This window comes from Aricia agestis, chromosome 17, assembly GCF_905147365.1.
Source record: "Aricia agestis chromosome 17, ilAriAges1.1, whole genome shotgun sequence".
NCBI lineage: Eukaryota > Metazoa > Arthropoda > Insecta > Lepidoptera > Lycaenidae > Aricia > Aricia agestis.
In genome coordinates this window covers 4,039,644-4,054,817 of record NC_056422.1, presented here as the reverse complement: position 1 = coordinate 4,054,817, position 15,174 = coordinate 4,039,644, and the positions used below count along the sequence as shown (strand labels likewise).

Here is a 15,174-nt window from a genome sequence, read left to right as displayed (position 1 = left end):
AGGCTTTAGACTATCTGTATACAAAATTTCATTACAATCGGTTCGGTAGTTTTGGCGTGAAAGCGAGACAGACAGACAGACAGACAGACAGAGATACTTTCGCATTTATAATATTAGTAAAGATACATATCTATTCACAAATCACAGATTTAATAAAGTCATCGAAGTGCCATTATATGAAAAAAAAAAGTCATAGACAATAATGCAACTTTTTTTTTTCTACTCTAGCGACGATTTTTGTCTTAATACGTCTTTACGCGCGCGGCTTACGACTGTCGCGATGCACGGAATTGTACCTTTAAGCGCTTATTCCACTTGTCCTATTTAGGAAGTCCTAGCTAGAATCATAAAAAATTTAGTCAAGTGGAATAACATTTAGAAAGCTAGGATCCTAAATCTGAAAAATTTGTGGCTAATGAATGACTAAATCAGTGTTGCCAGATGGTTTAATTTCTTAAGTCTGGTGGTTCCAAGTAGTTCAGAAAGTTCATAATTCATAATTTTACGTGGAGCAAAAATTCTTTCAAACATCTTTTTCGCCTTTTATTTATTTTTATTTTCATTGAGCCAGTCTCCTATGTAGGATCCTAGCTAGGACTTCTAAATAGGACAAGTGGAATAAGCGCTTTACTCTATAATTCTGTTATTCGTTATGCTGATAGTTGATATCGTTTTTCAAAATCGTCATGTTCAAAGAATAGTCAAAGCATTTGACAGCAATATTTACACAAAATGCACTATTTCAAATATTATTCAAGCGTGAAAAATGCTATATTTCTTCCAAAGATATAGTTTTTGATTTGTTAAGCCATAATGCCGATAGCAGTAGGATTAAACGGTTTTGGACGTATTGCTAGAATTGTCCTGAGGACGTGTTTTATGAGATCCAATATTGAGGTATCGTGGATAACACGGTGGATAATATATATTATAGTCATCTAGTGCAGGGTTTCTCAAAGTTTCGGCTCCACGAACCACTATTAAATTGGTGACAGCGAACCCCTGAGTTATATTGAAATCCCCCCTCCCCTTTTAGGAAGGGGAATTCACCGCTTTACGCGAGAGTTCGAAATACTCTGCCTGTCTAGCTGCCGAAAAATCTATCAGACATCCTTTCGAAATCAGCTTGAAGCACGGGCTTGAAGAGTTTCATTTACGGACATAATATCTAATAATGACTCCTGTCTGTCCGTCTTTTACGATTTCCGTAATGGTGGCACCATTACGTAAATCTTATCGCGTCGAATGGCAAACCCCTAGGGGTTCACGTACCCTACTTTGAAAAACCCTGATCTAGTAGACAAATGACAATTATTACGACTATTAATAACTTCTGATAATAATCACAAACTTATCCTTTATATTTGTTCAGATAATTGCAATAAATGATCCAGTCATTGATATCGAGTATATTTGCTATCTCATAAAATTCGACTCAACTCATGGCAAGTTCAACAGTGAGATATCCTTTTCTGTTGATGAAATAATAAATAACGGTACATATTATTTCACCTATATCTTTTCGTATTTTTTAGTATATATAGTACCTCGTTAACGTGATTAATGTCTAATAAATTGTTATTTTTCAGGAAAAAAGATAAAGGTCTTTCACGAAAAGTACCCTTCTTCTATTCCCTGGCACACGTTAGGAGTGGAGTATGTTGTTGAAGCATCTGGAATGTTTTCTAATATGGATAAGGCTTCGGTTGGTACTTAGGGGTCTATTCCAAAATCTTCCACAGAAGCTGTAGTTGTAGGAGGCCATCCACATACTATGGCCGGTATAAATAGTCAGTACTTAAGATGCGGCCCGGTCTCAAGACGCGGTTCGGCTCTGTGATTGGTCCAAATTTTGACAGCCAACTAATCACAGAGCCTGAACCGTGTCTTGAGACCGAGATGCATCTTGAGTACTGACTATTTATACCAGCCTATCTCACGAAAAGTGACAGCCATAGCTGTTGTAGCCTTTGGAGTAGCCTCCCGTATGAATAAATTTAAGTATGCATGTAAAAGAGCCAAAATATCCTTGTCTACTTTGAGAAAAGGGGAGAGATTTCAACAAGCTCATTAATTTCAATTATTATCTTGTCATTAATTAAAAGTATTTTTCTTTCAAAGGGCCATTTAAATGGCGTTAAGTGTGTATTGGTAACGACGCCTAGTGTCGACATCCCTATGCTGATCCTTGGGGTCAATGAAGATCTCATAGAAAAAGGTAATTTGTATGTGGTATCTTACTCTCATAGTCGTAGGAAATAGTAGATTGATTTCTTCTTTACTTCTTATACCAACGAATAACGATGTTGTTTTTGCGATAATACACGATTACGATGTGGCCCTAACGGCATCATGGTATTTATCAATCTTTCACAACTAACAGATGAACGAGTAATATCATGTGCATCAAGCACATTGTACTGTTTGGCGCCCATTGCGAAAGTTATAGAGGACAATTTCGGCGTATGTGAGGGGTTTGTCACCAGTATACACGCTATGACGCCATCTTTGAAGCCGTTGGATGGACTGTGTTTAAAAGGGCGGGTAATTTTGTCTTTTTTGCCTAAACATACAAAAATACTTACAGATCGTTTACATTTTTTAATGTGAACGAGCTACATTCAAATATATTGCACAATACTTACGCCGATCTACCACAGTAGATTTATGTAGATTTAATTCATCCTGACACTTCTATTTACCCTATAAACGACATTCCAAACAACGCATAAAAGTTAAACTCTTAAAATTCAAATTAAAATTCTGCCTTAAAGTTCAACTGCCAAAAATACTATTTTTATAAGGAACCTAAATTAAAATTAAATTTTACAACTGTAAAAATGGTTTTAGCACTGGCGTGACCATAGGGGCATTCATCAGAACATAATACCAGCTGCCACGGGCGCTTGCAAAGCCCTGGGCAAAATTATACCATCGTTAAACGATAAGTTTTGCGGCTTGACGTTCAGAGTTCCTACAGTTAATGTGTCTGTTCTGGATATTACTGTGAAGTAAGGTTTTAGTTATAAATTATTGTACAAGATTGTTAATTCTATTAATCAACTATGTTGTATTAAGAATAAAGTATAAACTAACTCTAGGTCCAAGGGTCTCTTAGAGCCTAGGATATACCAATGTTACTTCAAGTTAAAAAACATTGTTGCAGACTCAACAAAAGCACAAATATACAAGAAATTGCTGTACTAATAGAAAAAGAAGGTAACGATAAAATGAAGAATATCATAAGTACTTCTTATGATGAAGCAGTGTCCTCAGATTTCATTAACGACGAGCACTCTTGTATTCTAGATGTTAATTCAAGTTTAGAGCTAACACCTAAATCCTTTAAACTAATATGTTGGTACGAAAATGAATATTCATATGCGTGTAGAGTTATTGATACAATATTTTTTCTACAACAACGATTCGAAACCGAAAATCCTACCAAATTAAGTGTAAGGCTACAATCAGAATCAGCATGTGATGTTTTTAAAAATTATGGTAATGAAAATCATACATTTAGAAATAAAATAAACACGATTGCCGTGGGAACTGATCTCGAAGATAACTGGAATAAAAATATACCAAACGTGCCACTCACTAAACCTCTTGACAAGCAATCAGGTCAAGATACAGAAGAAAATGTAGACGAAGAAAAAATAGTTAAAAATATAGTGTATGATGACGATTTTGACGAGAAATCAGGTCAAGATGTAGGACAAAATGTGGGGAAAGAAATGATAATTAAAAATATAGTATATTATGATCAAGGTAACATAAATATTTCACATGTTGATGAACAATCGAATAAAATAATAGAAAATCGAGAGAGGCTGGAGTCTGCGAAAAAGGAGCTAGCCAAGATTGCAAGTAAAACTGAAGACTTGTTGAAAGAAACAGGCTACGAAAAAGTTAAGGAAACTAGTACTGTCCTTGAGCCATCAAGAAGTGCTAAAGCGCCAAGTAATCCCAATGACAAAAACACAGATAGCATTGCTATCGTAAAGAATGTGGATTCATTAGTAAACATTTTGTGTGGTATAAAAACACAAAACACTAAAGAAACCACCAGAGAAGAGACAGATGCTACATACGAAAGCATTATCGAAGATTTGATCGTTGAAGAAAATATTATGGACGTTGAACCAAAAAATCAGACAATTACCACACATAATATTGAAGCTTCAATTATAATCAGCGATAAAAGCGGCAAGGAACATACAATAGTATCGATAAAACCAAACAAAACTACGCAAAGTATTAATAGAAACATAAACAGAACTAGTCGTAGTCATGAACATTTTAACTGTGACAAAATATCTGGAAGAAATAGTAGTGAACAAAATGATATAGCTTACCCGTTAGAATTTCGAAACAAGAGGCATATTTCTAGGAACATTAAAATTAATAAAATAGAAAACGGCGTTGAAAATAAGAAAAGTAATATAATACTCGAATCATCTATTTCTTTAGACTCTAAAAAGCTATTGAAATTAGATAAAAATTATTCCGATGATGAGAAACCACAAATAAGCGAACATAGAGAGAGTAATAAAAACGAAATGATAAAGAAAAAGATATTGTCAAGTGTTTTAGAAACATCGAATGGTGATGTGCTGCCTGCATTTGATTACTTTAAGCTTATAAATAAAAGAGAATGTATAACGAATGATAATCTTTTGGATAAACTAGCAAGTGAAACCGACTCGGACTTTTCATTTCGGACGGACGAAACCAAATCTCAGATAATAGACATAACAGATTTTTCTAGCTCCAGTGACGATTTGGCGCGTATAGACAAAATATGTAAAATCATAGAAATATCTGACGAACTGTCGGACGAATTATTCTCAGCTTTAACTGTCGACAGCAAATCCGGCAGAAAGAAATGGTCGTTTAAAGAATTGTGTGAAAAAATAAAATTGGATGAATTTTGTGAGAAGATCTTCGGACATTCAGTTAACCAAAATTAAAAGAAATATCTTTACATTGAAATTGTTTATTTTAAGGCACTTAAAATTACAAAATTCTTATATCAAGTGTTTAAAATTTAAATTTTGTATAAAAATATAAAACAGGTACAAGAGTTCAATGTGATTTGTAGCTGAAGAAGTGAAAATCTTTTGTAATAAAATATGAATCTACATAATTCTATTCTATTTGGAATGTTGATCATATAATTTACGACTGAATTTATGCTGGCAGTATCTAGAATCTAGGTTCTATGGCAAGTTTTGTAAGTACCTGTCACGGCCGTTCCCAATATATTTTGATCTATCTCTGGTTTTGCCCTACTAGAGATAGAAATAGCTCACATTAGACATTAGAGACATATATTTTATGTCAATTATATCGTGTATGTCAAACCAGAGATAGATTGAATATTCATTTGGGAACGGCCGTAAAGGTGCTCCTTCACCGGGAGCATTCGCGTATAATGTAACGTTGCAGAGTCAAGCATTACAATATGCACCTTGTAATGATACAGTGTGTAATAACTAATAATATCATTGTGCTTCCTTCTCTTTTACTTTTGTCCAAAGTCAAATCTATAATGTTACATTACACGCGTTTCCTCTCGGTGAGGACGCATGCGCACGCAACGCGGACGCATACAAATATTTTAATTTCGTCAAAATATTTTACAATACTGACATATTTACTCAAATACTTTTTCATGACGAATACATAATATAGCTCTCATTGGCATTATAATATAATATATTCTATGTTTTTCTTTTTTCATATTTAAGTACCAAAAGTGATTGGTATGAAAATCTATTCTTCGCAAGTACAAAATTCAGTTCAAAATCGCTTGCTAGTTGCAGATGGAAAAATTGACCATATATATGTCGTAGGATTATTTGATAAATCGAATTTTCGCGAAAATTCTAGGGATTTTTCGAAAACACGGATAATTAGATAATGGTGATAACATTTTTCAATTATCCTAAAAAAAATAGGGTTTTTGGGAAAACACGAGTTGCCTTAGTAACATTGCACAATTCTTAACGCTGATTGACTTGATTTTTGCTTACTGGCCAACTCTTATTCTGATTGGTTACTATCTTTTCCTATGTATCTTTGAGGTAATACGCCATAGAATTATAAAGGACATAACCTCTGAATTAGTTTCTGGTTCTGTTAAAATTTTCAGCACTAATTTTACATGTATCAGTCATTTTGTATTTACGGACACACTTTTAGCACTTATTTTCAAGTCCAACTGCAATTTTAAACACATTAAATATAAAAAACTGCTAGATCGCTTACAAAAACAACCACAAACAAAACAACGCGTGACCATGAATTGACATTTAAAATGTCAAGTCTTCAACCAATCAGAGAAGATGTTGTTATGAGGCGCTTAAACCGACCAATCAGTGATTTTTTTCGATAATAACTAACGATTTGTTTCGCAATAGTACTAACGACTCGCAATTTCGCGAAAACACTAACTTTTGTCAGTAAGATTGAAAAATGTAATCAACATTATCTAATTATCCGTGTTTTCACGAAAACCCTAGAATTTTCGCGAAAATTCGATTTGTCAAATCGTCCTACGACATATACATGTCACAGACATAATATATTTGGTAAGTTGTATAAAAATAATCTTCTTACTGTATAGAAAACGGATACCGTTGGGTTTAAACATTATAGTCATTAAAGCAACGGAACTTAAGAAATTGAGCATTTACAAATGCTCATTACGTGTAGAGAGTATTAACGTCTGATAAACTCATAATAAATTAACTTTAAGTATACAATTAACAAATATTTGGTACCTATCTTAGCCATAAATATTTGGAATTTCTCTACTCCGTAAAAGCTTGTTGTTGAGCTGTATGATCGTTTTTGGGAATATTGCATCGTCTAAGTCTACGAAGTCAGCTATGACTACATTCACTGGTGATGGTGCTGACAGATTCATTGGCCGTCCTGGGCTAAAGTCCAATAGTTTTGGGTACAGCTCCTTTTTCACTGGCTTTGCGCATTTGTCTTTCAAGGTAGATGTCCATCTGGAATGACAAAATTTACTTTTTGAATCAGTGGCATAATTCATAATGCATAATAACTCCCACACCGGTTTCCGTGACGGTAGCCGATTTCATCGAAACCAGGCCAGTTACGCAGGAGTAATTTTATAGTGCCCAAGTGTGTGCGCAACACAAGAGTTCCTCCCTCTATTCCTTTACTCTCATAACCCAGTGGGCCGGACGACTCACACGACTGGCGGGAGATCAAGCGCAGGATCGGCTTTTTAAAATGCCCATCCGACGCATCATCTTACTTGTCAGACAATCAGGTGATCAGCCTGCATTGTCCAGGCCAAGCTTGGAAATATCATGTTTCCAATGCAGGAATCGAACCCACGACCTCCGAGTCAAGGGCCACGCTCTAAACCACTGGACCACGGAGGCGTTAGTTTAAATAAAATATATTTTTATTAAAAATAGGTATCATGATACACTTTTTGAACGTCGTAGCAAGAACGTAGAAAGTAAGATGCCTACCGCCTAGTAATGCAGTTAGATAGTAATTATCAGTGGCATAGCGAGACTTATTGCCGCACTCAGATTCATGTAATGATTACTTAACTTTAAGGGCGCTTCCTAATGTTTGGGAAAAACATTACTTTTCGGGATATGACATTTTATATATTTGCGTTCTGCGGTGCGCCGTGCGACAAACGAACTTGGCGCAGCCAATAACATCAAGTATTGTAATTGTAATATATTTTTTATGTACCAATTATCCAGGCTTTATTTAGATTTATCGCTTTGATAACAATACTCGCAAGCCAACAATATAATATGCTATAGTTCACATCATAAATACAGGGCAAGTGAGCATGCTCTATTGACCATAACTATCATTATTAATATAATTTTAATGCGACTGCAGACAAAAACAATGAAACGCACAACTAAGCGTGTTTACACACGCGCCGCAGCGGCAGCTGCATACCATCCCTGTACCCTTTTCACACGGCGCCGCCGCGGCGCCGGCGATTCTTTAGCGCGGCGGCGGCCGGCGAGAAACGCTGCCGCTGCGGCGCCGTGTGTAAACAAGCTAACATGCAACGAATAAGCGAGGCAAAATACTACCATCTTGAGTGAGCACACCGCGTACCAAGGTGCCTTTGAGCATCGAAAAAAAACCGACAACGCTCAGCTCGGGCGACACAACGCGTGCGTTTGCCTCGAGTGAGGCACGTCTTGACCGACCGCGGATTTGCCTCGCGAGGCTGCTATGTATCAATAGATTAGTTAATTATGCTGCAGGTGACATAGGCTATTCCACCACCTACCTAAATAATATAAATGCAGGTGTCGGCGTTAGCACAGCTTGGTGCACAAACCCCATGTTCGGTGGTCTCTTCACATTCTTCAGGAAGCTGTACAGTCCACTGATGTTCTCCTGCTGTGGCCACGGGGAGGGCATCATCTGTGGCAGCCAGAACTCACTTGTGGAGTATACAGATTGGTGTCTGTACACTACTATTACCTGGAAGGTTACATTTCTTTTAATTTCTGATGAACTTCCTTGAAATCTTACATGACTTTACATTTTTTAGAGGACAAAATTTTATATGGCAAAAATTTATATGAACCTATATGTATGTTTAATTGTATAAGTAGGCAAAGCGATTTGCTACAAATTCTCCTTACAATTTTTTTATAGGATACATAGTTTTGGAGATATCGCGAAAAAGGTGTTTGCACCCTTCTTTCCAAGATGGCGGCCTGGAGATAAGGGCGGCAACGCCACTTATTTGGGCTTAATCCTCTATTGACTCCCCCTACACGCCCTCTAAGATACTATGTAATATAAGGCCCTTAAATTGCAACATAATATGCAAGTACCAACCTGCCTTCTTAATCTGTTAAGTGTATTTAGAGTGATGCCGGTCAGATCAGGCTGTTTTGGTACCAACTGTGGTCCATACATGTTTAATATGAATTTTATCAAATTCAAGTGATCATCATTAGTGAAACCATAGAAATGTTGAAAATCAAGTATCACCACCTGAAATCAAGTGGTACACCTTAATTAAACTTAGTTAATCATTATAATTAATATTATTTTAGTGAATTTAAAACAAATTATTTCGAATTTGACTTTATCATAGCAGGTGAAAATCAGAAAGAAAATATAATAATTAAAGTTAGTTATTATTTCTCAGTAATTGAAAAAAAAAGTGATTGCTTTGGATAATCTTGAATAATTTTATGGTGTACTTGTAAGCTGATAAAACATACCTCTCCGGGATGTGAGTTAATAAACTCTTTAATTTGCCTCAACGGTCCTGTTATTTCACCTGCATACACACCATGGGTAAAGAAAATACTATTTGTTCCTGTCTTTGTTGCCAGCCTTAAGTCAAAATATCTGAAATATTTAAAAAAATTTAATAAGTATTAGTTTAAATCAAGGTACTATCAACGAAATTGATTCTCAGGCAGTTGACAGACCTATGTCTTTTGGTTAAGTTATGTCAATTCAAAAATATCATGATCTGACAGCTAGGTTTGACATAACCAACCAAATTATGTAGGTCCGCTATCTGCCTAGGAATCAACTTCTATGAATATAATTACCATCGAGGAAATTAATTCCTAGGCAGTTGACAGTCTAGCATCATTAGGTCGATCATGTCAATTTAATGTTAATTGTGATCTGTCGGCTGGGTTTGACGTAACACAACCAAACTAAGTAGGTCTCCCATCTGCCTAGGAATCAACTTCTCTGATAGTACATTATTATTATATAGATGTAGTATAGAAATAAAGTAACTATGGCAACTTGGCACTTAATAATCTAAAAAAAAGAATGTAAACAATAATAGTAAGATTTTTTTAATAAAAAAAAAGAGGATGTATACCTAATGCCAATGAGAAGTTGCTGCAAAGCATCTATATCTTGTGTGATAGTCCACCGTAAGATCGTACCTTGGAATAGGCCATACAGGTTTTTGAGTATAGGCTCAGCGTCAGGTGCTAAACCACTGTTTCTTGTGATACCGTATGTCATAGAGTCATGACTTCCTGAAATATTAATTTTATTTTATTTTATTTAACAATTTATTGTGCACAAGAAACAATTACAATAAGACAATATACACAGTAAAACGACACAAAGGATCTGCTTATTTCTAATAGAAATCTCTTCCAGCAGCCCTACGGAGAGAGATAGGATTGAGACAGCAGATAGAACGTGCACTATTATTATGAATATATAATATATATTATATCAACACAATACTCATACTAGTTAAACAGATAAAAATAGATATTATACTAATTAAACACTAAAATATAACTACATAATATAATTACTTATATACTTACTTAAAATAAATATTACATATTATATCTATATAATAAAATATAATATTGTTGTATGAAGTAAATAAATCTAATAAATTTTTAAATTACGGTATTATATAATACACACAAAAAAAAAATATTTTATTTAAGTATCCAGTAACTATGTGACAGTGGTAAAAATATAATGTCTTGATCACTTTTGTCACTGATCACTGTGTCTTTTTATCTCTGTTTTTGAAACAATGTTTGCTCTAAAAGGTTTCTAATTATTTAACTACTACTAATCAATATTTGAATGGATTTTTTAAAGGTGTTTCTATTGGTTATTAATTATTATTGAAAAAAAGGACTAACCTGGAATAGCTAAATATATTATTGGAACATTTTTTATTTCTTCAGGCAATTTAGCCATCCAGTTTTCCAAGTCGTTGTATTCTACAGCACCGTTTTCTGCCATTATACTTGCTGGAATAAACACAAAATAATAGAATCAATGATTTAACATACCGTACTTACTGGCTAGAATATAATTGTTTCAACTTATAGATCCGTGTAGGTACCTCTACTCCTCTGAATCACGTCATCGGTAGCTGACCTAGAAGTGTAATTATAGGCCCTTAAACCTGCAATTTTTCGAATATACGGCATTGTTTACATTTATTGCAGAGGTAAACAAAGAATTTCTGTGCCAGCAAAGGTTGCTTGTTGCATTGTGGTTTTTCGTTGACATAAAAGTATTTTACGCATATTTTTACTTGTGCTATACCTATGTATTTTTTCAATTTAAACAGGATATTTAATTTTTCCATAACCTTAAAATAAATTTTTTGCTCATAAATTTGACAAATGACATCAATTATCAATTGACATTTGACACTTGACACTGACTGGTATTTTTTGTCATTATAGAAGGACCAAGGGTAAATGATTAGTAGATTGAACAGTACCAGTCATTGGACAAAGCACAAAAACACAATATTTATTTATGTTGCTTTAAAAACTACCTGTTTTTAAAGTAAAAGAACGCCTGATATTGAAGAAAAAACAGGTAGTTTTTAAAACAACCTTAATAAATATAGTGTTCTGGTGCTCTGTCCAATGACGAGTACTGTCCAATCACTAGTCATGTTCACCCATAGACTTAATATATACGGTTTATGTGTTCACCCAAGTTTTATAGCTATATTATCGAAAGTTGAAGATCTTTTTTCTTTCCTAATTTTTTTCCTTTGTGATACACTTACGCCCATTCCCAATATTTGATCTATCTCTGGTTTTGCCCTACTAGAGATAGGAATAGCTCACATTAGACATTAGAGATAGATCAAATATTGGGAACCGCCGTTAGTTCACACCTTATAATGTAGCTTCTAACATCGCCAACCTTACTTTATTATTTTAACTTATATTTTAGTTTTACATTAAAATCAAACTATCTTCTAGAAACCCGACTTTCGAGTCTCGTTACTCGTAGTTCGAATCCTATACTAGTCCTAGTGATGTGATAATCTATTCCGATTTTCGCTTTCACATAGGCATCGAAACAAGCCCGCATTCAGGGAACTTTAATTGAGATTCGAAGCGGGTGACAGGTTACCACTACAGCAACAGTGTTTCAAAGGTTATCGCTAAATACCTACCTATCAACACCGTTGTGGTTATAACAGAAAACCACAGCATCAGTTATCACTACCGGTAGCGACCATAATATAATATTCGTCAGTTTGGATTTTACCTCGGAGTTTCTATGAATCACGCGGATCCCAAATTGTCCCTACTCCCTAGCCTATCCTTTTCAAATCAATCTAAGAAAAAAGGGATGACAATACGATGTTGCCACTTTTTAATTTCTTCACATTCTTGACGGACTATAATATAGTAGATGAAGAGGACCCATAATCTGCCTAATTCTACGTAAAATTTACTTAGTAATAAAAAAATCTCCTTACTTAAAAACAGTTTATTTTGTAATCATGCTACCTACTGTTCTAACGTATTTTACGTAGGTATCAGAATTCAGATAAGTCTTAATATGTACTTCAAAACATTTCTGTGATACGTCATACGTACTTATCTCTTATTATTCTGTGCTTCTGTGCTCTGTAGTCTGTATAGAGATCATATTAGGTATATAGAGTAGAGTTATATTAACTTTATGATAGAGATACTGGGGAAATTAATACTTAAATAAAGTAGTAATTAACAACCTTATATTTTTGAGGAATTTGAATATTAGTAGATAATAATTACTGAATATTAAACAGCTGTAACTGTCCTAGTTAGAGTCAGGTGGGAGTTCAAGTTGTGTTTAGGATCGATCTAAATTCTAACCGGCCTTCATTGATGCCGGCCTTGAAACAATTATTAATAATTAATTAAATATAAGCCCAAACTGCCCCACTACACTGCTGGGCAAAGGCTTACCCCAGATACTTCCATGTTTCTCTCTCCTGGACCACCGCTAGCCAGTTTGGCTGGTATAAGCCTCCAACCATCATTTCGAAACTATAATATTATTATATCTGCAGATCATCGTGCCATCTTTTCGAAAAAAATATTATCTGTTTTAAATGCTACCTCATCACCTCATTTCATAATATTACTTAACTAGTTTTCCTTAAGTTTTTTTATGAAATAGATAATAGCTGAGGTACTTATACTAAAGGAGCTGTAAATAGCCTGATGGTAATTGGTAAATTGAATACTATCTTAATTATCTAATATAGCCTTATTTTCCTGTTCTGAGAATATAGCCTATAAATATAAATCAGAATTCTATATGAGTCGATTCACATCGCTTGGTTTTTGAGGTAAGTAAGTACATTTATCGGTAGTTTATGCATTACGCAGTCTTGTCACGATCGACGTTATTTTTGGGAAAAAGGTGTCAAGACAAACCCGTTTTGGTTTCTAAACAAGAGTACCTAATACCTATACAGGACACGCTTGTTGCAAAAGCCGATAAAGCACTTGAGACTCCTCTGTGTTGCGATGTTCGCTTTCCATCAGGCGATCCGTTTCATCGTTTGACCCATATTTTTTATATTATGCGTTATTTTTTTCAGCTCGACTATACGACTTACGAGAATGAATTTAGAATACCTACTACATTGGTATATATGCACACGGTTAATCACGGTAAATAGCTGTAATATTATGTTATGACCAGTTATGACTAGCATTATAATATCTACTCATTCCTTCCTGCAGAAAACTCACGTTATGCATATCACTATATTTTTTATACCCAAGAAGACGTGTCTCAAATCTCAATTCTTCGAAGTCCGAACATAATATAAAAAAAATAACTGCACATACCTAATAAAACCAATGGGACATATTTGCACACGTACATAATCACATAATATTATTGTGATATTATCAAGTATAACACTTGTAAACAAGTACAGGTCAAACTCGGTAATGCGCTCCGCAAATCTTAACGATTACTACCGACTAGAGAACAAAAAGTGTTATGTTTAATCGCGATAGCTTTGTTTCAGATCCTTTATTGTACTAACTACTACTAATACACCTGTGGGTGAAAGGATTCAATAGATAAGTGCTCCTAAACCGTGGCCTTGATTTTTTTGTGTCAGGATATAATTAGATTTGACAAGTTCATGGGACTTTTTACGTAAAGACACTACATACTTATAGCCTAGTCGCTAAGGGAGCCAATTGCCATGCAAACTCTGCATATAGTCGTCTCTAGGCTAGAGACGACAATAGGCAGAGTTTAGTCTCTAGGTCCATTTCTAGGGCCTTTGAAGTAAAGGCCAATATTCCTAGTGGGTTGGAAACATTCTGGGGCCTACTATTACCAACCAACAATATGTCTTTTTTTATGAAATGGGGGCAAACGAGCAAACGGGTCACCAGATGGAAAGCAACTTCCGTCGCCCATGGGCACTCGCAGCATCAGAGAAGCTGCAGTTGCGTTGCCGGCCTTTTAAGAGGGAATAGGGTAATAGGGGAGTAGAGTTAAGTACGATTTCTTAAAGACTTTAAGTTAATCAGATTTTAAGAAATCCTTGAAACAACACCAACTACAATCAAGCAGACTTAAGAAATCTAGTCAGAGATTTAACTAAAAAACAAAAAATAAATTATTAGCAAAAAACTTTTTGAAAAAAAGCTTTTATTTAAATACTTACCCGAAAAAAAAATAAACCCCTTAAAATTTTTAACTATTAAATTATAACCACATTATAACCTCAATATATTACTTATACAATTTGCATTATAATAAAAGCTTGTCGCGAGACTTAACAATCTGTCAATATTTAATTAAGTACTTACTTACTTTAATAAAATAAAAAATATACTTAATATCAGTTTACTCAGTTAAATTATTGGCACTTACTAGTTTATTATTTACAAATCACGCGACAAGCTTTTATTATCATGCAAATTGTATAATATATTGAGGTTATAACTTAATAGTTACATTTTTAAGGGGTTTATTATACAGGGTGTAACAAAAATAAGTGATAATACTTTAGGGTGTGTACGTGTTCCTTGTAGAGAGTTCACTGTGAAGGTAGCAGCGCTGAAAGACCAAAATTTTTTTTCACTTATGTACGGGGAAACTCGTGACGCTCGGGCCCTTGCCCATAGAAAAGTGAAAAAAAAATTTGGTCTTTCAGCGCTGCTTCTTTCACAGTGAACTGTATACAAGGAACACATACACACCCTAAAGTATTATCACTTATTTATGTTACAGCCTGTATATTTAAAGTATATTTTAAATAAAAGCTTTTTTCAAAAAGTTTTTTGCTTAAATAATTTATTTGCGAGTTGAAAGTCGGTTACTGTTACCATTTTTTTCCGTGGTCCA

The 15,174-nt window shown here is 34.6% G+C and overlaps 2 protein-coding genes across 3 annotated transcripts; one reads left to right on the top strand and one right to left on the bottom strand.

Moving 5' to 3' along the window:
* The first annotated feature begins 712 nt into the window (after window positions 1-712).
* LOC121735174 lies at window positions 713-5,072 on the top strand. The gene is made up of 7 exons (XM_042125859.1): window positions 713-897; window positions 1,373-1,496; window positions 1,590-1,705; window positions 2,122-2,218; window positions 2,384-2,544; window positions 2,851-3,011; window positions 3,167-5,072. The coding sequence occupies exons 1-7, from the start codon at window positions 814-816 to the stop codon at window positions 4,971-4,973; spliced, it is 2,550 nt and encodes an 849-aa protein (XP_041981793.1). The 5' UTR covers window positions 713-813; the 3' UTR covers window positions 4,974-5,072.
* A 1,503-nt stretch (window positions 5,073-6,575) lies between these two features.
* Window positions 6,576-13,765, bottom strand: LOC121735591 (PI-PLC X domain-containing protein 3). Of its 2 annotated transcripts, none has more exons than XM_042126451.1 (7): window positions 13,653-13,765; window positions 10,689-10,799; window positions 9,890-10,052; window positions 9,267-9,396; window positions 8,875-9,033; window positions 8,315-8,511; window positions 6,576-7,022 (listed from the first exon to the last, which is right to left on the bottom strand). In XM_042126451.1, exons 1-7 carry the CDS (start codon window positions 13,687-13,689, stop codon window positions 6,794-6,796), a joined length of 1,026 nt encoding a protein of 341 aa, XP_041982385.1. In that variant the 5' UTR covers window positions 13,690-13,765; the 3' UTR covers window positions 6,576-6,793. The 2 variants fall into 2 exon arrangements, with proteins under 2 accessions (XP_041982385.1, XP_041982384.1); XM_042126450.1 differs by lacking the exon at window positions 13,653-13,765 and adding an exon at window positions 10,895-11,150.
* Between the last annotated feature and the right edge of the window lie 1,409 nt (window positions 13,766-15,174).

Coding starts and splice junctions, on each gene's coding strand:
- LOC121735174 (XM_042125859.1), top strand. CDS start 814: ATGCCGATAGCAGTAGGATTAAACGGTTTTGGACGTATTGCTAGAATT. Junction 898..1,372: donor TTATGAGATCCAATATTGAG/GTATCGTGGATA, acceptor ATATTTGTTCAG/ATAATTGCAATAAATGATCC. Junction 1,706..2,121: donor CTAATATGGATAAGGCTTCG/GTTGGTACTTAG, acceptor TTTCTTTCAAAG/GGCCATTTAAATGGCGTTAA.
- LOC121735591 (XM_042126450.1), bottom strand. CDS start 10,982: ATGCCGTATATTCGAAAAATTGCAGGTTTAAGGGCCTATAATTACACT. Junction 9,397..9,889: donor CAACTTCTCATTGGCATTAG/GTATACATCCTC, acceptor TAAATATTTCAG/ATATTTTGACTTAAGGCTGG. Junction 7,023..8,314: donor CCTGCATTTATATTATTTAG/GTAGGTGGTGGA, acceptor TTGTCATTCCAG/ATGGACATCTACCTTGAAAG.